Source organism: Canis lupus, chromosome 27, assembly GCF_003254725.2.
Source record: "Canis lupus dingo isolate Sandy chromosome 27, ASM325472v2, whole genome shotgun sequence".
NCBI classification, from domain to species: Eukaryota; Metazoa; Chordata; class Mammalia; order Carnivora; family Canidae; genus Canis; species Canis lupus.
Genome location: NC_064269.1, coordinates 38,838,907 through 38,862,304, shown reverse-complemented (window position 1 = coordinate 38,862,304; position 23,398 = coordinate 38,838,907). Strand labels below are relative to the sequence as shown.

Below are 23,398 nucleotides of genomic sequence, written 5' to 3'. Positions count from 1 at the left end.
ATGGTGATGAACATCTAGCAGATGCTCAGTAATGCCCATGGGGGAGCCGGCAGTACAGTTCATCTCTGCCAACACCCCTGAAGAATGGTTGCTTCCATAGTGAAGCCAAGGGTATGAAAGTCTGTTGCCCTCTCCCCACTGTGGGACCTCCAAGGAGCTTGGGCGGTGACCCAGAGGCTTGCATCCATTCCCTACCCCCTGGACAGTATCCCCGTACAGCTCTCCAGACATTCTTTATGCAGCAAACATTTATTGAGCACCTGCCTACTTGCTCTAAGAGGGACACTGGGCTAGTCCCTGAGGATATATAAACAAACAAGACTCTGTCCCTGACCACAAGGAGCGCACAGTCTAGTTGGGGAGGGAGACACAAATGAACAAGAAAGCATAATGAAACATCCGCACTCCAATAGATGTTATGCCGTGCAGTGGAAGTCCAGGGGAGTGGGAAGTGATCAAATCTGGGGAAGATAAAGAGGAGCAGAAGTCTTCACACAGAAGTAGTGGTGTCTGAGCAGGGTCCTAAGGGATGCACAAGAATTCTCCAGATGGTGTGCAAAGCTTCCAGGCTGAGGAAATAACTTAAGCAAATACGCAGAGGTATGAAGGACACAGAGACACTGGGGTATGGCTCTGTGGGGGCACAGAGTAGAGGAGGCTGGAAGAGTCCTGGAGCCAACTAGGAATGGCCAAGCCTTCACTAGACTGGTCTGCTCCAGGCCCTGCCCTGGGAAGGGGAATTGCCCAAGTACTAGCAGAGGGGGCTTTTGGGTGGGGTTCCCCACTCAAGTTCAAGAAGAGGAGCAATCGTGTCATGGAAAACAGCATGGCCAGGCCTGGGATTGGCTTTAGTCATCTTTGGGTAGGAAACCTGCACGTGCCTTTGTGCACACCTGCTTGTGCTTTGTTTCAGTCACCAGTGGTTTCCTAGGAAGGTTCCTTGTCCAACCTCCGAGTTTGGCTTGGCTGATCCAAGGGAAAAGCAGATTTGTTTGCACTGGGGAAGGGGAATCAGAGTCTTCTAGAGGCAGGACCAGAGGGTACAGGGCAGAAGGGTACGGAGCAATTCTGGGCAGGTTCCTTGGCCCCTGTTCGCCAGACAATTTCTGCAGCCCCTTATCCATCCTGCCTCCCTCCCCTCACACCAAAGGCAGTTGGGCAGCTCTGAGAGGAAGTCCCCAAACTTTCTTTAATTCTGCCAAGACTGGTCCCCTCCCACCAGGGGAAGCGCCTGCCTTGGGTGGAGAGGGACAGTCTCTTTCCTGCTCAGGGCTTCCCCAGAGTATAGGCAGAGGAGTGGGCCCCCGCCAAGCTGGATGGAGATGGGCAGGGGCCCAGAGTGGCATAGGCAGGGGGAGGGGCTGTCAAGGCTGGGGAAATAGCAGGGCCTGGCAGGGATGAGGACAGGGATGTGGAGTGGGGGCAGAAATGGGAGGGGAAGGAGGAAGCTGGAGTGGAGGCCACCTCCTGGGCACCCCTGCCCCCTCGGCCTGGAGACCAGTATCGGCTTCGGAACCTCCGGAGCAGCATGAGGAATGTGATGACCAGGAGATCAAAGATGAGCTCAGCCATCTCCACCACAGACAGCACCGAGGAGCCGAACCACAGGCTCCACTGGCTGCCCAGGTTGGACAGGAGGGTGACCATCTGTGAGGAGGAAGGGCACAGTGACCCCTAGGGCAGAGGCTCTGGGTGGGCTCTGGAAGAGGAGCCCCATCCCTCCTTCCATGAGGCCCTTACTACACCCCCATCATCTTCTGTCTAAGTCATACCCATCGGGCACACCTTTCCCTCCCAACATGCTCAGAGAGACTTCATCACCCAGCCAAGCTCCCCTTCTTTCGACCTTCTCAACCTCCCCTGTGCCCCCCTCATCTTTCCTTGTTCCCCCTACCTTCCAGGCCCAGACCTCCGCAGTCCCACAGAGGGACCCCCTTGTCTTCCCTGACAGCCACCCGCTAAGACCTTCAAGAGAATTGCAGACATACCGTGACAGAGGGAGACTCCGAATTGGTTTTGTATTTCAGCTCCTTGAAGAAGATGTTGAGTTTGGCGACTCCGTTTCTTGGAGTCGAAACGAGGGGAGGAAGAAATGTTGATAGATTAATTTCTCAGACCCTCACAAACACCCTTCTCCAATCACATCCTCTTCCTAGATTGGTTTTCCCTCCCAAGGATTCCCCTCCCTGGCCAGATCAGGGTAGGATGTACCTTTTGTTGTTGATGGTGTAATTGTTCTGTCGGGATAGCATCTGGAAGATCCAGTCCTGGCACAGAATGGGTGTGTCAATAGGGTCACCCCATATTCTTCGGGCTTATGGGGTTGGGTGTGGGATTAAACACAACCCTACACATACCCAGAGAAGACCATGGTGTTACACACACACACACACACACACACACACACGTCCCCTATCCCGCCCCTTCCCCACTTTACCTGGGATGTCACTGAGGGCCATCGTGAATAACCGGCAGAGAGCTGGTAGCTGGTCACACTGGGGATGGAGAAAGGAGCAAGAGTGGGAGTGAGGTTCTCCCACTCAAAGGTTTAGCCAAGGACCCTGTCTTCTACCCAGCCAAGTAGCCAGCTGCCCAATCTGTACCTCAGGGGAAGGAGACACTCACCTACATGGTTTCCTGCACTTGGTGAAACAGCCCAGGTGGTCTGAGGAAAAGGCATCCTGGAGCTTATAGTAACAGTAACCTGTGGGTGCAGAGAGGTGCCCATTTTCCTGGGGCACCTCAACTTTCTCCACCCTAGACCCAAGAGATCTCCCAAGATATGTAGGTTCCCACGTCACAAGTAGCATTATAGTGATGCTTCCTGAGTGGCAGCACCAAAAAAAAAAACCAAACCAAAAAATGACCTAGGACACATCTATGTAAAGATGAGTAGGATATGGACAAAAATCTAAAATCGAAAAGAAAACTGGGAACAGTTGTCATGTAAGAAAAATGAGCTTAGGGGCACCTGGGTGGCTCGGTCAGTTAAGTATCTGCCTTTGGCTCAGGTCATGATCTCAGGGTCTGAGATCAAGCCCTGTGTCAGGCTTCCCTGCTCTGTGAAGAGTCTGCTTCTCCCTCTCCCTCTACTGTTCCCTCTGCTTGCGCTCTCTGTCAAATAAATAAATAAAATCTTAAAAAAAAAAAAAAAAAGAAAAATGAGCTTAAACCACAAGATGCCATCTCACACCCACCAGGATGGCCACTAAAAAGATAAATAAGTAAGTACTGGTGAGGATGTGAAGCAACTAGAACCCTCCCACATTGCTGCTGGGACTGTGAAATGGTCTGGCCACTTTGGAAAAGAGGTGGGCAGTTCCTCAAAATGTCGAACACGGAGTTACGATATGACCCAGAAACACCCCTCGTAGGTATATACCCAAGAGAACTGAAAACACATGTTCACACACAAAATAGAAACAGGAAATAGAAACAACCCAAATGTCTATCAACTGATGAATGTGTAAACACAAGAGGTGGATCTGTACACTGGAATATTACTCAGCCATGAAAAGGAACAGAGTACTGACAGATGCCACAAGGTGGACGACTCTTGAAAATGCTGTGCTAAACACAAGAAGCCAGTCACAAAGGACCACACAGTATAGGGTTCCATCCATATGAAATGTCCAGAATAGGCAAACGTGTGGAGACACAAAGTTAATTAGTGGTTTCCAGGGGTGAGGCAAGGGGCTGTGGGTGCAGGGCATGGGGAGCTCAGAGACTGCTAATGGGTAATAAGTTTCTTTGGGGAGCGATGGAAATGTTTAAAGGTTGACTGTGGCTGCTGCACAGCTCCATGATTACACTGAAAACTAAAACTATACTAAAATCAAATTGTGCACTTTAAGTGGGTGAATTACCTGAAATAGAAATTACCCCAATAAAATCGTTACCTAAAAAAGAGGGGCGATGACTCTATGAATCCCCCCTCTCCCCTATTTGTCAAGTTCTTTTTTTTTTATTTTACAGATTTTATTTATTTATTCATGAGAGACACAGAGAGAGAGAGAGAGAGGCATAGACACAGGCAGGGGGAGAAGCAGGCTCCATGCAGGGAACCTGATGTGGGACTTGATCCCAGGACTCCAGGATCACATCCTGGGCTGAAGGCAGGGGCTAAACGGCTGAGCCACCCAGGGATCCTCTATTTGTCAAGTTCTAAGTAAGGGTACAGTGTCATTCTTGCTACTTTTAGTTGTCCAGTCTAGAAGTCCTCCATTTCTGACCCAAATCCCTCTACCTGCCAGGACTGGGTGTCTGGAATGGTAAAGCCTGGGGGAGCAGCTGGGCCCTTTCCCCTGGGGACTCAGGAGTCCTTAGGAAGCAGCAGACTGTGTCCCCCAGACACTCTCCCCCATCCTCAAGGCCTCTCAGCAACGAGCATTGTTATTTTTCTCTCACAGATCCTCAAACTTGCAGCCACTTAGAAATCATTGTTTGAGGGCAGCGAGGAACAGCAGTGGGTGGGGAGTCCCTGCTCTGCAAGCCCGAGGGGGTACATCACATCATGGCTTCCCCCTGGGCCTCAGCTTGTTCATCTGAGAAAGGAGATGGGGAAGCCAGATGGCCCCTGACTTCTCCCCACCTCCGATGAGCTCTGACCTAGGGTAGGAGAGATGAGAACAGGAGGCTGGGTGTACCAAGTGCTGGCAGGGGAGAGATGCACACGGAGCAGATCCTGGGAAGGGAGGAGCAGAAAGATCCACAGGGACAGAACCCAGAGGGCAGACACAAATCCCCGGGGTCTGCCCTGCCCCCTTGTATACGTGGAGGCTCCTCTCCTCCAGCAGTGGCCACCAGCCTGGGCCCAGGGGGATCCCAGAAGAAGGACCTTGGGAGGAATGGTCAGCTGCACCAGGTAAGAGCATGTGTGCCATGACTGCCAAGACTCTACTTTCTAGTTTCTTCTTTTTAAAAATATTTTATTTATACATGAGAGACACAGAGAGAGGCAGAAACAGGCTCCCTAAGGGGGAGCCTGATGTGGGACTCGATCCCAGGACTCTGGGATCACGACCTGAGCCAAAGGCAGATGCTCAAGCACTGAGCCACCCAGGCATCCCTACTTTCTAGTTTCTTGTTTGGGATTATCTTTCTCCCTCAGCCTCCTAGTACAGAGTTTTCATGCAGCATAACTCAGCTATAGCGGGAAGGAAGAGGGATGTGTCCACTCCTAAACCAGGATTTCAGTACTCTCTAAATTTTTTTGATTGTGCCTTCCTGTAGGTAAAAAAAAATTCTTAAACTGGCGGCACCTGGGTTGCTCAGTCAGTTAAGCGTCTGACACTTGGTTTCAGCTCAGGTGGCGATCTCACTGTTGTGAGACTGAGCCCCAGGTTGGGCTCTGCACTCAGCATGGAGTCTGCTTGGGTTCCTCTCTCCCTCTCCCTCTGCCCCTCTCCCCATGCTCTCTTTCACTCTCTCTCTCTCAAATAAATAAATAAATCTTAATTTTAAAAGTCCTAAATTATTATCTCTGACATACTGTATTTGATTCATAAATGTCATACTTGCTACTATAGAATTGATCCATTAGGTCCATTATAAAATATATATAAAATAGAAGAGGTTAGGGAATTAGATAGCTACATAGAACTTCTAGGATTTTCTTCTGCTGCCCAGTGAGCTGTCTCGTGCCTTGCCCAGCGCCTGGTGAGACAAGGAAGCTACAGGCAGAGTGTGGAGTGAACAAGGGAGATTTTCCTCACATGCTTTTCCTTCCTTATGCTGCAAGTTATTTTTAAATAGGGTCATTCTTTATAAACACAGAAGCCAAAACACAGAGAGAAGCTGGGAGGGAGGAACAGGGATAGAGGAGAGAGAGAGAGAGAGAGAGAGAGAGTGAGAGGAAACTGAGCGGTGAGTCTAATGGCTGGAACACAGGAGAGAGAGACAATTAGCATCCCAGGAGTCCCAGAGAGGAGCACTCCAGCTCTAAGAAAGTCCTGGGGCCCAGGTGTGGGCCAGGGGCTCCCTGCGGTCTCACCCCAGGAATTATGCTTCCTGTAGTCACAGAACTCCGCATTCTTGGGCAATGGGTAGAAGATGTAGGCACAGCCACACTGTTTGATCATGTTCTCCTGGAAGCAGGAGCGGATACACACCTGGAGGAGAGGGAAATGACGGGAAAGGCGGTTCAGGCCCACCCTCCCTCCTGCATTGCCCAGAAGACACAGGGGAGGGAAGGACAAACAATTCTCCGCACCCCTCTCTCCACCTGCCTCTCTCTCTCACACACACACACCTCTAACTTTTGACTGTCCAACAGTGCTGGCCCGGGAAACAGCTGCCACAGAAACAGGCCAGTCTCACCTGCTGTGTGTACTTGGAACGATAGAGGTTCTCCACAGGGACTTCGCTGCCATTCTTGGTGCAGTCACCATAGTTGCCTCCAAGTCTGTCCAGGGCTTCCTGAGAACCCATGTGCACAAGGAAGTCAGAGATCAGAGGTCAGAGCATGTGGCCAGGGCCCCTTTCTGAACTGTCTACCCTCAGCCCAGGGGGTTTATATCTCCTACCCCCCAACCTCTCCTGTCTGCCTTGCCATGTCAAAACACCCTCCAAGGGCCCCCCAATGTGCCTATCCCAGTGCTACTCCCAAGGACACGGGCTCCAGGGCAGCCCTGGAACCCTAGACATGTCCTGGAAACTTCTCAACACTCCCATCCCAGGTCCCTCCTAAGGTCCCTAATGCTGCCAGCCCCCTACCACCGATTCTACTCCTGAAGACCTGCCCCAGACACACCCTACATGATCTCCCTCTATAGTCTTCAGGCTGTCATGTCACCTCCCCTGGCCTCTCCAACCAGCAGCTCTCCTCCCAGGCAGCACCCTTGCCTTCCTCATGCTGATGGAGGTCTCCATGCCAGGCCGTAAGTTAAAGCCGCCATCGTCCATGAAGGCAGGCTCATCCTGCCCATGCACCATTACCCTGGCCCCAGTCACCGTGGACAGCAGCGGGATGAAGTCATTCTGCTCTGTGCGCAGTGTCAGGGACAGGCCTGGGGGTGCAGAGGGAGCAGAGCAGGGAAAGTCTGGGACAAGTGTTCGGGGACAGACATCCCCTCTCCCACCTGCCTATTCTCTACGGCCCCAGGAGAGGGCAAGACCAGGAAGACCCAAATAGGGGTTTGGCAACCCCTGAGCTGGATTCGGGGTTGGGTAGGCAGAACTGGGACAGGATTCCTCTCACATGTGAAGTGGGCTCTGCGGTGCCTGCGGGGAACAAAGACCAGAGAGGATTGCAATTCTGGGATCGAGTGAGGCATGTTGCGGGGAGGACCAGAGGCACATGGCATCTCTAGGACGTGAGCACGAAGTAGGGGAGCAGGGCATGGGGAAGCACTGAGGAAGAGGTCAGGGACCTTGGGAATGAGGAGTTGCTCACCATTTTTGATCCCAGGCATAGAAGACATCCAGAGGTTAGAGTTGTTCTTGCCATTGAAAGTGTAGCAGTTCCCATACATTGGGTGGTGAAAGTGAGAGTAATTCCTATCCAGGAGAAAGTAGGGTCACAAAGGAAAGCATAGGGGGTCAGAGAGAGCAGGAGTTTCAGTGACCTTTGTTTCCTGATCACTTACAATGTGCCAACATAGCCCCGGGAGCTTTATCCACCTCCCTCAGCCACTCCAACCAACAGCCTGTGAAGGTATCATCCCCATATTCTAAAAGAGAAAGCCAGGGCTCAGAGAGGTCAAGGAACAACCTAAAGTCACACAAACAGTGATGACCAACTTGGGACACAAACACAGGCCATCTACCTTCTAGCCCAGTCTCCTCCCACCAGGCCACCTGACCTCACTGGCCTTGTGACCTCTCTTGAGTCGCTGTGTTGCATTATGAAGACTTCGACAGTGTCCCTAGCTTCTCACATGTCTAAATCTTAGTTCCCCATTTGGACTGTGATCTCCTTGAGGACAGGGGTCACATCTTATTCATCTCTGTATCATCTCTGGGTTGACTGCATAGTTCCTGGCATACAGGCAATACAGGAGGTAGTTAATAAATAGTGGTTGAACAAATGAAGCAGAGAAATGGGAGAGAACAGAGTTAGAGGAGACAGTGAGACCAGTAGTGAACATGGAGCTGAGAGGAGGAAGGTCAGATCTCAGGGTGGGGTGATGAGAGGGGTCTGCTGAGATGGCCTTGAGCAAGTCATTTTCTGTATGCTTATTCTCTTCATCTGTCAAATGAGGAGAATGGAAGTAGGTGATTTGGAATATTCCACTGGCCTTAAAGAACAAAGGCCCAGAGATGTGGAGTGCTGGTGCCCATTCTGGGAAGTTCCAGGAAGCCAGCATTTCCAGAGCAAAGGCTGGATTCAGGGAGGGATGGAAGAGAAGTCTCCAAAAGCAAACAGAGGCCCATCCTGAAGGGCCCGTGAGCCCTGTTCAGGGGACAGACAGGTACAATGTGATGGATGCACACCATGGTCTCCATGTAGGAGGTGGAATCAACAGATTAGATGGAACAACATGGATGGACCTTAAAAACAGAGCTTAGTAAAAAAAAAAAAAAAGAAAAAAGAAAAGAAAAGAAAAAAAGAGGTGAAATGAGACACCACCACTTGTCACACACACATTTTGCTAAAACACATATAAAGAGATACACATTCAGTATAATGGGAGAATATATGGGAAGCAATACAATGTGATGGTTAAGAGCACAGACTCCAGGGGCTCCTGGGTGGCTCAGTCAGTTAAGCATCTGCCTTCGGCTCGGGTCATGGTTCCAGGCCCTGTGTCGGGCTCCCTGCTCTGCAAGGAGTCTGTTTCTCCCTCTCCCTCAGCCTGCGACTCCTCCTGCTTGTGTTCTCTCTCTCTGTCAAGTAAATAAATAAAATCTTAAAAAAAGGTGGGGGGGGGGGCACAGACTCCCAAACTACCCACACTTGAACCCTAGCTTTAACAAGCATTAGCTGTGGGACCAACCAAGTTACTTAATCTCTCTGTACTACAGTTTCCTCTTCTGCAAAATGGGGAGGATAACAGTATTTACCTCACAGGTGTGTTGTAACAATAAAATCGCACTTTGAACAGGGCTTAGCACTTAGAGCTACGTAAGTTTGCTATTAAGATTATAAGCATCCATTAAGCTGACTAAAGTCAAAAAGACAAGAGCAAGTGAAGGATGGGGAGAATTTAGAACCCTCATACACTGAGGGGGGAATGTAAAAATGGGACGACAGTCACTTGGAAAACAGTCTGACAGTTCCTCAAAATGTTAAATACAGAATTACCCTATGACCCAGAATTCCACTCCCAGGTGTATGTGTCAGAGAAGTAAAAACATACATCCCTCCAAAAATTTGTACAGGAATGTTCATAATAACATTATTCATAATAGTCAAGAAGAAGTGGAAACAACCCATATGTCTATCAACTGAGGAACAGATACATCAGATGTGGGCTAGCCATACAATGGAATGGAATATTATCCAGCCATAAAAAGAATAAGTGCTGGGGCGCCTGGGTGACTCAGTGTCTGGCTCTTGACTTCAGCTCAAGTTGTGATCTCATGGGTTGTGGGATCAAGCCCCATGTCAGCCTCCACACTTAGTAGGGAATCTGCCTGAAGATTCTCTCTCCCTCTCCCTCTGCCCCTCCCCCATCTCTCTCAAATAGATAATCTTAAAAAAAGAGAGAGAGAGAGAGAGAGGGAAAGAATAAAGTGCTGATGCATGCTACAACATGGATGGGTCTTAAAAACATTGTGCTGGGTGAAAGAAGCCAGAGACAAAAGGCCACATAGAGGATGACTCCATTTATATGAAATGTCCATGATAGGCAATCGGTAATAGAAAGTAGACTTCCGGTTTCCAGCGCTTGGGCAGGGTTGAGGGGTTAGAATATGAAGTGACTGCTAGTAGGTGCAGGACTTCTTTTTGGGGTGAGGAAAATGTTCTAAAATTAGATAGCGCTTGCACAATTCTGTGAATATACTAAAAATCACTGAATGGTATACATTTAAAGGATGGATTTTATGGTGTGTTGTATCTCAATCAAGCTGTTATTAGAGAAAAGATTCCAGAGAGAAGCCATTATTGTGAGTTTCAGCTCGATTCCAAAGGCCATGAGAGACCACGGAGTATTTTAAGCTAATTGGGAGAATTGCAGAATAAAGACAGGATTTGGAGTCAGAAAGACAATGGGAGGTAAGGAGATTATAATAAGCCAGGTGAGAAATGACGAGGCTCTGAGCCAAGGAAGTGATTTAACCGTCAAGACAGCCATGAACTATGGACTTTCCGTTGATGGGGAGGTAGGAGCACAGGGCTGGGAAGGTGACATTTAGAGATACTTGAGGCAGGTGTGAGCTTCCCAGCAGGTAGCTCCGGTCTTCAAACAAACATGAAGACTAGAGACAGAAACAAAACCGTGTGCTGGCCTGAGTGTGTGTGTGTGAGGTGAGGGTGGAGGCAGAAGCAGGTGACACCTGGCCCTGCTGCCATTCCGTAGTGACATGAGAGGGAAGGGCCCCTAGAGAGTGGAGATGCTGCCTTAGTACCCTTTCTCAGCCAGGCAGAGGCAGAGAGATGGCGCCTGAAAATGTGAACATCAAGGAACAGAAAGGGAAGGCAGGGGTAGGAGGGGCCGTAGGCTACGGCCTTAGAGAGCTGCCAGCTGCCACAACTTCTTTGCAAGGAGATTATGACGAGTTCTATCAGAGGGAATGCCTGGTGGGCGGTGCAACGCAGTGGGAAGGATCCTTAGCCAGGGCTGGCCTGGTGGTCTAGGGGAAGCCACATTCACTTGTTTGAATTTGTTTGAGTTCAAGAACAATGAGACCCACTTCTCACTACAGTTTACAAAATGCCCTCACACTTATCACACGAACTTGGAGACAGGTGTAATCAATATTTTCTTCCCTTGAGTAGAAGTGCCAAAAGGCACTTATTATACATTTTTCCCTTTCAATGTATCCCAAATGCCTAGAACAGTGACTGGCACATAGCCGAGACAGTAAACAGTATTTGTTGAATGAACATTGAACGAATCTCATTTTCTTCCCATTTTGCAAAGAAACAGGCTACGAAGAGTGATGTGAAATGCCCGGAGTCACCTGGCTGGGAAGTTATAGAGCCAGAGCAAGAACTCAAATTCACTCCCTCATTCAATCCATGCTATTTCCACCAAACCATTATTCATCTGAGAGGATGACCTTCCAGGCACTTTGGAGTTTGGTGCTAGTGACAAAGAGGCCTTAGAAAGATGGAGATGCAGGCTTCCAGCCATTGGAGTCTCAAAGCCAGACTTCAACTCCAGCCTTCCCAGGGCATCCATATATTAGGCTGCCTCACTCAGACCCAGCCCTGCAGGATAACCCATGGGACAGAGGTCTGGACCTGAAGTAGATGCTTCCCCCTGCTCCCTGCACTGAGCATTTCCTGGGTGCTGCCCATAAGAGCCTCAGGCTGGCTTTGGGAAGGAGACCCCGTGGGGAGCACACCACCAGGCGGGAGAGGACTCACGCTTGATTGCAGGAGGCCTGGTTGAAGCGGCAGGCAAAGATGAAGTTGTCCAGCATGTCCTCCCCCGAGGATAGAGAAGTGTCTGGCAGTCTTGAAAGAATGTTGATGTAGTGGAAGCGGTACCACTCCCTGACCTGCATCCACCCCTGACGAATAAGTCTGGTAAAAGCAGTCCGATTTGTTCTGGTTGCACTAGACACAGAAACCACAGAGTGTCAGGGGGCCAGGAGCAGGGGACAGGCTGCAGGGCAGGCTGAGGTCAAAGAAGGAGTGGTCTGGGGTCCTGAGGACTGATACACAGGGGTGGGTGCCAGAAGTGGGGCAGAACAGGAGGCACAGAGAAGTTGGAACCCAGAGGAGAGAGGACCAGGAAAGCATGGGCTTGAGGGGGGGGGGGGGGTCTGCCAAGGAGACCCAGAGCTGTACACACCTTGTGGGTCATTTATACAGCCTCTGCAAGAGGGTGGGGCAACCCTCCATCTCCCCCATTTTACTGATGGGAAGACAGAGGAATCAAGAGGTTTGCCCCAGCAACTGAGCGAGGACAGCACCCCGGTCTCCTGGTTGTATAGTCCACTCTCCCCAAAGAGGGTCTCTCTTCTTTCCTCTGGTATGCTCCCACTTCCGCTTATTCTCCCTTATTTTTTTATTAAAACTGTTTTTTTAAAGTCTCTCTTTCTCGGGGCACCTGGATGGCTCAGGGGTGGGGCATCTATCTGCCTTTGGCTCAGGGCGTGATCCCGGGGTCCCTGGATCGAGTCCCACATCGGACTCCCTGCATGGAGCCTGCTTCTCCCACTGCCTCTGTGTGTGTCTCACGACTAAATAAATAAAGTCTTTTTAAAAAAAAATAAAGTATCTCTTTTTCCTGTCTCCTTATTCTCTTAGGCCGGCAGAGCCCCAGTTCCCTACCGGTGGTCCCCACGGGGTCCCACCAGTGGAGGCTGACGATTCGGAAACGTGCTTTCTCCACAGCGGATGTGACTTGGGCCCCTGGGAGGCTCCCACAGAGGCCCTGGCCAGGAGGCCCCACGTGCCCGCGCACACAGAGCTGATATTTCGTTCTGTAACTACTGTATTTTGCCAGCGGGGCGAGGAGGTCCCGCCCCCCGTTGCTAGGCAGCAGAGGCGGAGTCCGGAAAGGGAGCGCAGTCCCGGGCGCGGGCGGAACTGCAGGGCCCGGACGCCGAGGCGGGGCTCGGGGGCGGGGCCGGGGCTCGGGGGCGGGGCCGGGGCCGGGGGCGGGGCCTCACCAGCTGGAAGCCGATCTTCCAGTCCTTCCTGTTCACTTGGGGGTTATTGTCCTGCACGCTGGAGGCGGCGCTGCGGGCTCGGCGGGCCCCGGAGGGCGGGGCCGGGACCCGCAGGCGCTGCAGGGGGTGCGGCCAGGGCTCCCGGAGGTCGCGACGGCCGCGGGGGTGGGCCCCCAGGGTATTGGAGGAGTTGTATTTGTACAGGTCGTAGAGCGTCTGCTCGGTGATGCGGTCCAGCTCCTCCAGCTCCTCTTTAACCTGCGTGTACCTGGAAGCGGCGATGGAAGACGCTCGGGCTGGGGGTCGGCCTCGCGCGAGTCCCCGGCCCCTCAGGGCCTCAGTTTCCTCGCCTGAAGCCGGTGAGGTCGGCTCATCGTGGAGAAGCCCGCGAGGAATAGCTCTGGTGTCTGCAGGGCCTCTCGGAGGGCGGGGGGGCGTGGGAGTATAGACAAGGTGATCCGCGGGGGCAGGGGAGGCGACGGTGAGCCCCGGCGGTGACGGCATTTATTGCGGCCTGTTTATCCGAAACGAGAGGCGAGAGGCGCCCTCCTCCCGCCCCCCACCCCGCCCAGGCCGGGAAGGGAACCCGGAACTCGCCTGCCCCTGCCCAAGGCGGGAGAGGGTGTGGCCTGGTCCTGCGCCGCCGTGGGGTCATCCCGCCCGGGGCTCCTCAGCCTCCCCCCGGGTAGGCTTTTGGGCCCGCCTGCCACCTGGCTGACACCTTCTAAATTAGAGGTGCCTCGCTGCACTTCTAGAATTTAGCCTGGAACTCTGAAACTATAGATGCTGCACGGCCCCTCCCCATCGAAGACTCAGTTTTAATAAGTGATGGGTGGGGCCCAAACACCAGAAGTTAAACACTGTCCAGTGTAAATCATCACATTCCTTCTCGGTGCAGGCCCTATTACCATCTCCATCGTGAAAATCCGTCGTAGCAGTGCCTTATGGCTGGAATCTACCAAAACGAAACAAACAACCACACCTAGAACTCTTAAATCCATCAAGGTGGTAGGATACAAAAACCAATGCACAAAAATTAACAGTATTTCTACAAAACAGCAACAAAAAGATGGAAAATTGAGATCACAGAACAATACCATAAACAACATCAAGAACTAGGAATAAATTTAATGAAAGACTGGCAAGAACTTTATCCCGAAAATCATGCTGAGAGAACTCAAAGACCAGAACAAATGGAGAGTTACATGAGTTCATGAGTCAGAAATTCTGTGTAGTTCTCATGTCTTCCAAATTGGTCTGGAGATTCAACACAATCCCTATCAACTTTTCAGCAGACATTTTGAAGAAACTGACAGGCTGATTCTAAGATGTATGTGGAAATGGAAAGAATGTAGAGTGGACGAAACAATTTTGTTTTTATTTATTTTTAAGTGATCTCTACACCCAAGATGGGGCTCAAACCCAGAACCCTGAAATCAAGAGTCACATACTCTTCTTCTAACTGAGCCAGCCATGCACCCCTCAAAACAATTTTGGAAAAGAACACAGTTGGAGTACTTTACCTCACTTCAAGACTCACTGTGAAGCCACAGTCATCAAAACAGTGTAATGCTTATGTAATGCTTATGTAAGGGTAGGCGATAGATTCGTGGAACACAATAAAGTCCAGAAATAAACTTACAGTATGCAGTCAACTGAGTTTTGACCAAAACACCAATTCAATGGGGAAAATAATTTTTTCAAACAGATGGTGCTGGAACAACCATCTGCTGTATTGAGAAGATTTTTTAAAAAGGAAACTCAACTTCTACCTCAGTTTATACACAAATATTAAGTCAGTTTGGATCATAGACCTAAACATAAATTTCAGAACCAGAAATATTCCAGAAGAAAACATGAGGAAAAAAAAAAAAAGAAGAAGAAGAAGAAGAAAACATCAGGGATACCTGGGTAGCTTAGTGGTTTAGCATCTGCCTTCAGCTCAGGTCATGATCCTGGTGTCCTGGGATCAGGTCCTGCATTGGGACCCTTGCGGGAACCTGCTTCTCCCTCTGCCTATGTCTCCACCTCTCTCTCTCTGTGTCTCTCAAGGATAAATAAGTAAAATCTTAAAAAAAAAAAAAAAGATTCAAGAAAACATCGAAGATATCTTCATGACCTTGAGGTAAGAAAATATTTTTGGAATAAAAAATATCTAAGGAAGCAACTGATGAATGACTAAACTCTCTCTGAAACTAGTAATATATTTTATGTTAATTAATTGAATTTAAATAAAATAAAACCTTAGGAAGAACTTATCCTGAAATATAGACCTCTTAGAAATCAGCAAAAAGACAAATTGTTTTTAAATGAACCAAAAATAAAACAAAACAAAAAAATAATAAAAGTAAAAAGGCACCAAAAGATATATATAAATAATCACTAAACACAAGAAAAGGTGCTCAATGTAATTAGTCCTGGGGAAATGTAAAATAAAACCATAATGGTTGATTCACTATGGTATATACCTGAAACTGACAGAATATTGTCCATCAACTAAACTTCAATGAAAAATACAAATTTTTAAAAAGGCAGACTTCTGAAAAAAAAAAAAAAAAAAGAATGAGGTACCACTTAACATCCATTAGAAAAGCTAAACCTAGGGGTGCCTGAGTGGTTCAGTCCATTAGGCATAAGACTTGGTTTTCAGCTCACCTCTTGATCTCAGGTCCTGAGTTCAAGCTTTGCATTGGGCTCCATGCTGGGCATGGAGCCTACTTTAAAAAAATACAAAACCAAAAAACCGGCTAAACCTAAAAGATTGACAAGGTCGAATGCTGGTGGGAATGGAGAGCAGCTGGAGTTGCAGCTGGTGAGAATGGCGAGCAGCTGGAGTTACAGCTGGTGGGAGCCCTAAAATGGCACAGCCAAGGGACATTTGGTAGCTTCTTATAAAGTTAAACATGTTTCTACCTTATGACCCAGCAATTTCACTTCTGGATATTTTACTCGAGTCCACTCCTAGCTGTTTATTCAAGCATAATGAAAATATAAAGACTTGTACTTGAACGTTCATAGCACCTTTATTCATAATAACCAAAAGGTTTGAAAGGCCTTTATTCATAATAGCCAAAAGGCTTCAAGCCAAAGGCTTGAAATAGCCAAAGGCTTGATGGAGTGGTCCATCAGTACCACTCAGCAAAAAAGGAGGCTGATACAGGCAAAAAGCATGAGAGAATTATAGAAACATTAAGTTCAGTGAAATGAGTGAGTTGAGCCAGACACATGCAGAAAAACACCAAAATTCACATTGTGTGATATCCTTCATAGGAAGCCTGAGAACAGGTCAAACTAATTGATGATGATGAAAGTCAAAGAATGACCATGGGAGATGGAGAATGGACTTCAGAATGGACTTCCATTACCTGGGCCACCACGTAATGGAAATGTTCAGGATCTTGATTGGCAAACCTCAGTGAGGACTTAAGATTTGTGCGCGGTATTATTTGTCAATCATACCTCAATTAAAGAAAAAGTCCAGGGGTGCCTGGGTGGCTCAGTTGGTTGAGTGACTCTTGATTTCAGTTCAGGTCATGATGGTGGTGAGATCAAGGCCCCCCCCCCCCCATATCAGGCTCTGTGCTAGGCATGGAACCTGCTTTAGATTCTCTTTTCCTCTGCCCCTCCCCTCACTCACACTTTCTCTTTCTGTCTCTCAAAAAAAGAAAGAACGAAAGAAAGAGAGAGGGGAAGGGAGGGGGGGAAGGGAGGGAGGGAAGGAGGGAGGAAGAAGAAAAGAAAAAAGAAAAAAAAGAAAAGAAAAAAGAAAAGAAAAAAAGAAAAGAAAGAAAAGAAAAGAAAAGAAAAGAAAAGAAAGAAAAGAAAAAAAAAAGAAAAGAAAAAAAAGAAAAGAAAAGAAAAGAAAAGAAAAGAAAAGAAAAAAGTCAAATACCTGTGTGTGGCAGGCACTGCCAGAGATTCAGGTTTCGTGGGAAAGGGCGGGCCCCAAATAAGGTTGTTTTACAAGAACCCCAGGGGCCCTAATGTGCAGCTACATTAACCAGTCTCTAGGCCATACCCTCACTGTCTCCTCCACTTGGCTCTGTTTCTCTCTCCTTCATAAAGTCTAGCTGGCAAGGGCCCAGGTATCAGCTCCGGCTACCCCTGCATCCCCTCAGAAAAAGTAGCTCAGGACAAAGGTATGTGTTTGACATTCCCAGATACTTGCTTATGATTGGTAATTAAAAGGACGGCAGAGAGATGCCGGGGTGGCTTAGAGGTTGAGCGTCTGCCTTCGGCTCAGGGTACGATCCTCCCTGCATTGGGCTCCCACAAGGAGCCTGCTTCTCTGCCTGTGTCTCTGCCTCTCTCCCTGTGTCTCTCATGAATAAATAAATAAAATCTTTTAAAATAAAATAAGAGGGTGGCAGAAAACGGCTGGTCTTTATTGAGCACTTACTCTGAGCCAGGCACTGTGGTATCAGAATTCAAATGATTTCATGTAATCTTCAGTGTAATTCAGCAAACTATTAGCCACTGTAAGCGAATACTATTGTCCTTCCTTTTTACTGGTGAAAAACCTTAGGCAGGTGACTAGTTCAAGGTTACAGAGCCAGGAACCATGTCAGAAAGCACTCGATCCATCACGCTGCCTTCCACTCTGTTCCTGCTGGCTCTGGCTATTTCAAGAGGTTGGCAAGTTGCCCCAGAAGGAGCACTGGAGCCAGAATTAACTGGGTGTGGGTCCTGGTATTCCAGCTACATACTTCTAGCTGGGCAATGTTGGTGAGTAACTCACCCTTTCTGAATCCCGCCTCAGTTTCCCCATCTGTGAAATGGGCATAACACTAGATCTGCATACCACCTGAAACTCTCAGGAGGTTCAGTGAGAAACACAAAATGAAGAGGCCATTGAATATCAGGAAGACGCGGACAGAAGCCTGAATGAAGCCCAGGAAACTCAACTTCTTTCTCCTGGTCACATAGGAAGAATCCAGGTGTCCCACACTGGCTGGAGTTGTTTTCACATGAGCCACCACATGTCTAGCTGAGCATTCCCTTTCCACATCACCCTCAGCTGCCTCGGGCTCCTCTGTGCACCTCCCTCATCCTCATCACCGACTCAGAGTTGGTCCATCACCTTCTCTAGCTACATTGCTCCTCCCTACAGACCAACCTCACAGGCTGTCCCTATGCCAGTTTTCCCCTCACTGGCCCCCTCCTATTCAGCTCCTGCCTACCTCTTCCTGATAGGCCTCTGAGGGGACTCCACCTCCCACCTCCCACCTCCCACCTCCAGAAGAGGCCAGGCTCCATACAAAACAGGCTCCCCTCACCCAAGGTCAGCTTCTCCCCTTCTGGTGGGGGAGCCTTAAGGAAGGGAGCATTCCCATATCACCCCTCCAGAAAACAAATCTCTCCCTGCCCCTTTCGGTTGACACCTAGAACTAAGAAAAGTGCCACCGGGTAAAACCCACTAATGATAACAGATCTTCTGCAAACAGCAGGGCCCTGGTAAGAGACCTAGGGCTGGAGAGGTGAGAAAGAATGCAAACATGGGGCTTCAGCAAGACAGTGCAGTCCTTCTTATCTTGACCTCCTACCCTGTCATGGCCACTACCCCCACTCCCATGTGCGCTGGCAGACAGCCCTACGCTGGAGGGTGGGCCAACCCTCACACGATTCAGTCAGGCAGGCATTAGTATCTCCATTTGACGATTGAGGGAACTAAGAACCATCCATCAACGGGGCAACTTCTCCAGGGCCACTTAGCAAGGAAGTATCTGAACCAAGATTTGAACCCAGGCCTGTCTGACTTCCTGCTCCCTGCTTTTCCCACTACTCCCACTCCGGACTCAGAACCACCCGAGAATGGGCAGCACCATCTCCTCTCCCTGCCACTGGTCACCTCCCCTCCAGCCTCTCTTCTCTGCTTGGGACAGACTAGCAGAAGCAGGGAGATGGAGAGACTTAGGGGTCTGTACCCCAGCCACCTCCCTGTGTGCATCTCCTCCCTCCCCCATTCCCCTCAGTAGCCCTCACAGGAAAGCCCTTCTTACCGGGCAGCCTTGGATTTGCCCAGCCTTGGATTTGCCCTTGGATTTGTCCATCCCACCCGCCAGGAGGACCCTTGTAAAGCATTCTCAGCCAGCAGTCCGAAGCACTAGGCAGGATGAGCCCTGGAAACTCAGTAGCTTCCTCTCTAGCCAGGGTGCCTCTGAGGCCCTACTCCCCTCCCTCCCTCCTCCAGAGACCACCAAGAAGCCCTGACTTCCCTTTCTTTGGCACCTTCCTCAGCCTCATTCTCCCCCATGTCTCAGCACCTCCAGCCTGCCTCCCAGGGGGCTATGGACAAATAGCCCTTAGGGACCCACACTCACAGCCTCTGGGAGCTCAGCCTTCACCACACTGTGTTCACAGGCAGGTGCCCTTGGGCAGCCTCTCAGCTGTGAGCCTCCCTGAAGACAGAGTCAGCCCCTCCAGAGTCAACTCCAAGCTCTCAGATTGCAGGTTCAATTCAGTCCCGGCTGCAACGTTTTAGGAGCAATCGATGTTCACAAACTAATGCTTGTTCCGAGGATGGACAGCCTGGATGGTGAAAGCTCTAGAAACCATTTCATCCAAGGAACTAAGCTCTAATCAGCTCTCCAGGCATAGTCTGAGCCTTGCCCATTGTTTTGATGCCTTGGAGAAGCTACTTCTCCTCTCTGCCTCTGCTTCATCCCCTGTAAAATGGGACTATTCATAGTTGTTATGGGGAGTGAATGAGCAAATACATGAAAAGTCCCGAGGACAAATATCTGGCAGAGGAGGCACTGTACAACCACTGCTGTTTTATTATCATTATTCTTGATGGAGAAGAGCAGGCCACAGAGACACAGGAGCACTGCCTGCCACTTACCCACCATGTAACTCTGTGGCCTTAAAAAAAGTAGAGCCTAGGGGCGCCTGCGTGGCTCAGTGGTTGAATGTTTGCCTTTGGCTCAGCCCCATGATCCTGGGGTCCTGGGATTGAGTCCTGCATTGGGGTTCCGCAGGGAGCCTGCTTCTCCCTCTGCCTTGCCTATGTCTCTGCCTCTCTCTATGTGTCTCTCACGAAAAATAAATAAAATCTTTTAAAAAATAAATAAAAAATAAAAATAAATTAAAAAGCAGAGCCTACCAGCAGATTCCAATTCTGGCTCCTCCACATAACAGTGGGGCAACCTGCAAAGCCTACAGGCTTTCTACGTTCTCATCTTTCTGCAGGGGAAGGGTGGGGAGAGGAATCACCTTCCTTATCTAACAAGCTTGTTAAAAGGATCAGACTCCAATAGTGGGTTTTGCAAGCTCCTCGGCAGGTGCTGCTGCCCTAGGCATACCTGAACTCTAGGCCATTGGATGAAGGAGATGGTTTTAGGGTTTCTTCAAAGAGACAGAACCAGGGTCAGAGGCTAGACATCCTAACAGGGTCAATAGTAGCTCTACCTAAGGAAGAACTTTCTAAGGACAGCTGCTACGGAGGTGAGGAGGGGCCTGACGTGAGAAGGAGTGCATCCTTCTCGTGCTGGGCAGAGGCGGGCCTGCCAGCCCTGCCACCGCAGAGCCTGCTCTCCAGACCTCGAGGGGTTAGGGACAGAGGGTCCAGCTCAGAGCCCTCCCCACCCCACTCCTGCACCATGCCTCTGCTTTGCCATCTTAGGAAGGGAATTCTGTGACCTCCTTTGCTGTCTGAGAATCTCGAAATCTTCCTGAGGTCTCGCCTCAGTCTCTCCCAGAATTGGATGAAAAATATGTTCTCAGGCTCAGTTTTCCTCAGATGTGGATATGAAAAAAACCCTTCACTGGCGAAAAAAGAAATGGATTGCACTGGCCGACCCTTCACATTGACTTTTTTGAACTTCCCTTTTTAGTGTGGAAGGCCCTTGCCCCCTCTCCCAGAAATTCCAAAGCAGCCCAGAAGGGCTCCATCTCTGCTGGCCGTGGACCACCTACTGCCAGCTGTGGGCATCCCTACTCTGACTTTGCGTCTTTCCTGTTATTGCAGCAGCTCTCCTATCCTATCCACTGATTTCCACCTCTTCCCTGCTGCTTCCCTGTAGGGATCACTCATCTAGCCCATCTCCTGCACCTGCTGCCAGCCCGCAGCAGTGATTCACACCCAGGTCACCACTCACCAGGCTGCATTAACCTGTCCACCCCCCCATCTCCCTCCCTGAGCAGGAGCCAAGCACCCTGGATCCCTCTCTCCAGCACTCCTGAGTATCCCTCATCTCACTGCTGCTCTTTCCTACACCCCCACCCAGCATGCCCCACCAGCAGCCTGAACCCCCGTGGCACCTTCACCCAGCCCCTCCTTAAAGTGCAGAGGAAGAAAGAGCTTTGAAATCAAACACATTCAGCTTGTGACTCAGCTGCTAACCTGAGATGCAGTGGCTGCTAGGTGGGGTGGCTGGGTGATTGTTCACCTGTGTGAGCTTGGGCAGGTGACCTAATCTCTCTGGGCCTCAGTCTCCTCATATATAAAACAGGACTAATACTAGTACCTACTTCAGATGTCTCTTGTGATAATTAAATAACTTCATATAAAATGTAACCTATCCGGTGCACATTTAGTGCCATGAAGTGTTAGCTATCATTGTTGTTATTTCTTTATTATTTGCTATGTGACCTTGCTCAAATTATTTCACCTCCCTTTCCAAATGGAAATAATAATCATTTCTTATTCATGGAATTGGCAGGATTCAATGAGACAGTGCTTATAAAGCAGTAGGGGCAGCATGTGGTGTTCAACATCGTTCCTGTGCTAGGGGACATTCCCTGACTCCCCTCCTGTCCTGAGTGTGCGCTCCTCTGCTAAGCCCTGCAGCTGCCAGTCATGCAGGTGAGATTCTTTCTGTGTGGACACCTCCCTCCCAGCCTGTAGCTCTGGTCTCATTCCCTGGGGCCTTTTCCTGGACTGCCCATGACCCTGGACCCTGCAGGACCTCAGTTTATCTACAGGCAGGTGTCAACAGATGGAGCCCTGCCCTCTCTGTCTCCCACTCATGTCTCCCAAGCACAAATATTTATGGAGAGCCTGCTACCCAGCCTGTAGTCCCTCCCACCTGCCTGCCTTCCCCTCCCTGCTGGCTCAGGGTGGTCCCAGTGTCCCACCCCTCCACCATGGTCCAAAGGGGTGAAGAGGAATAAGTGGAGGAAAGATCAGGGCAGGGAAGCAGCAGAGTGTCAAGAGGAAGAGAAGCAAAGGCCCAGGGCACCAGGAAAGAAAAATGAGCGGGGGTTGGGGGAGAGAAAGGAGAGCCTGGAAATGAGATGTAAATATTTGACTACAAACTTCATATATTCCATGTCCCGCACCTGGGGTATTAAGAAGAGGCAAGGGTCTGTAATCAGACAGAGGGTGAGCCGCAACTCAGTCCCTATCTCGGTGACCTTGTGACTTGACTGTCTTTGCCTTGGTTTCCTCCAATGTAAAATAGAGATAATAGTCCCTGCCTCTTGGGGCTGCTGAGAGAGTTAGGGGTGCTACAGAGTACTTAGCAGCATCTGGTGCATGAAGCAGCTTCTCAGAAAGTGGGTCTTTGGCCAGGAGGGCATATGGAGGCCAATCCCTGAAATGGCCAGCAGTGTTTTCTCTGCAGCACAGGACGTCCTAACCCTTATTAGGCCCATGACACACCCCTGGACACAATAGAATGCATGGGGGGCCTCCGCCCCTGGTATGTGACCAATCTCCATCATCCGTAATCGCACATATACCTAGTGTTTGCTCACACACACACACACACACACATACGGTCACACCCGCAGGCACTCAGAAATCTTACACTCCCTGAAGGCAGAGACTGTGCCTCTCACAGTCTTTATTATACTGACCACCCTGTCCTCCTGCTGCTTTGGTTTTTTCGTTTGTTTTGTGTTTTGGTCCTCCTGTTATTTGTGCCGCCTGTCTCTACTTTATTTTATCTTCCAGCCCCCAGAACCTAGCGAAGTACCTGGCCTTCAGTGAAGAAGGAATGAACGATGAATGATCTCATTTGCCGAGTGCCTAGCACCGTGTCAGGCATGCTTCAAGTGCCCCAAAGGTGTTGCATGACCGAGTGAATACAAATCAAAAGGATATATGAACACCTAACCCTGCCCTCCTTTCTTCTCCATGGTTACCGTCCCCTCTGGCTTCCAAGAGAAAAGTTGGCAAAGGGCACTGATGAAACCCAAAACTGTTGGACACACCTGAGCACTTAAAGGTCAGGCACCCAGGCAGGTTAGCTGTACAGCCCAGCAGGGGTCAACTGGGGCTTTGGGAGGAACCACTGGAATGGGGGGGGGCAGGGTCTGCTTTCTATCCTATCCTGGTCTCCTTCTGGCTCTACCCCCAGCCTTAGTGCTCTCAGACTGCTTTGCCACCACCCCCACCTTGTTTTCTCTGAAACAAACTCCCCTTCTACACCAAGACCAACACACTTGGGAGGGGGGCAGTCCCTGCCAGCTCCCATCCCCCACCCACCACCACAGCACCTGCAACCCCTTCACCTCTTCATCACATTCTTCTCTCAGGGTGGAGGAGGCCTGTTTTCGCCCTCCTTTTGCTTCGGGGAAGGGATGGGAATGATCTCTATCCTGCCCTTTGGAGTTTATCGGCATCTCACTTCATCAGCACTCCTTCCCACTTGTGAGAGGCAGAAGGGAAGGGAGAAGGGAAGAGGAGGGCTACGTTGGCCCAACAACCAACCACACTCTGGATAAG

The 23,398-nt window shown here is 49.9% G+C and overlaps 1 protein-coding gene across 1 annotated transcript in view; it reads right to left on the bottom strand.

Moving 5' to 3' along the window:
• Positions 1-230: 230 nt before the first annotated feature.
• Positions 231-23,398, bottom strand: part of SCNN1A (sodium channel epithelial 1 subunit alpha) — a 33,216-nt gene continuing 10,048 nt past the window's right edge. The window contains 12 exon segments of the mRNA XM_035707100.2: positions 231-1,647; positions 1,989-2,064; positions 2,212-2,267; positions 2,438-2,495; positions 2,626-2,704; positions 5,993-6,110; positions 6,319-6,417; positions 6,844-7,007; positions 7,394-7,497; positions 11,477-11,610; positions 11,612-11,668; positions 12,730-12,997. Coding sequence (XP_035562993.2) covers positions 1,267-1,647; positions 1,989-2,064; positions 2,212-2,267; positions 2,438-2,495; positions 2,626-2,704; positions 5,993-6,110; positions 6,319-6,417; positions 6,844-7,007; positions 7,394-7,497; positions 11,477-11,610; positions 11,612-11,668; positions 12,730-12,997 — 1,594 coding nt within the window. The 3' untranslated portion in view covers positions 231-1,266.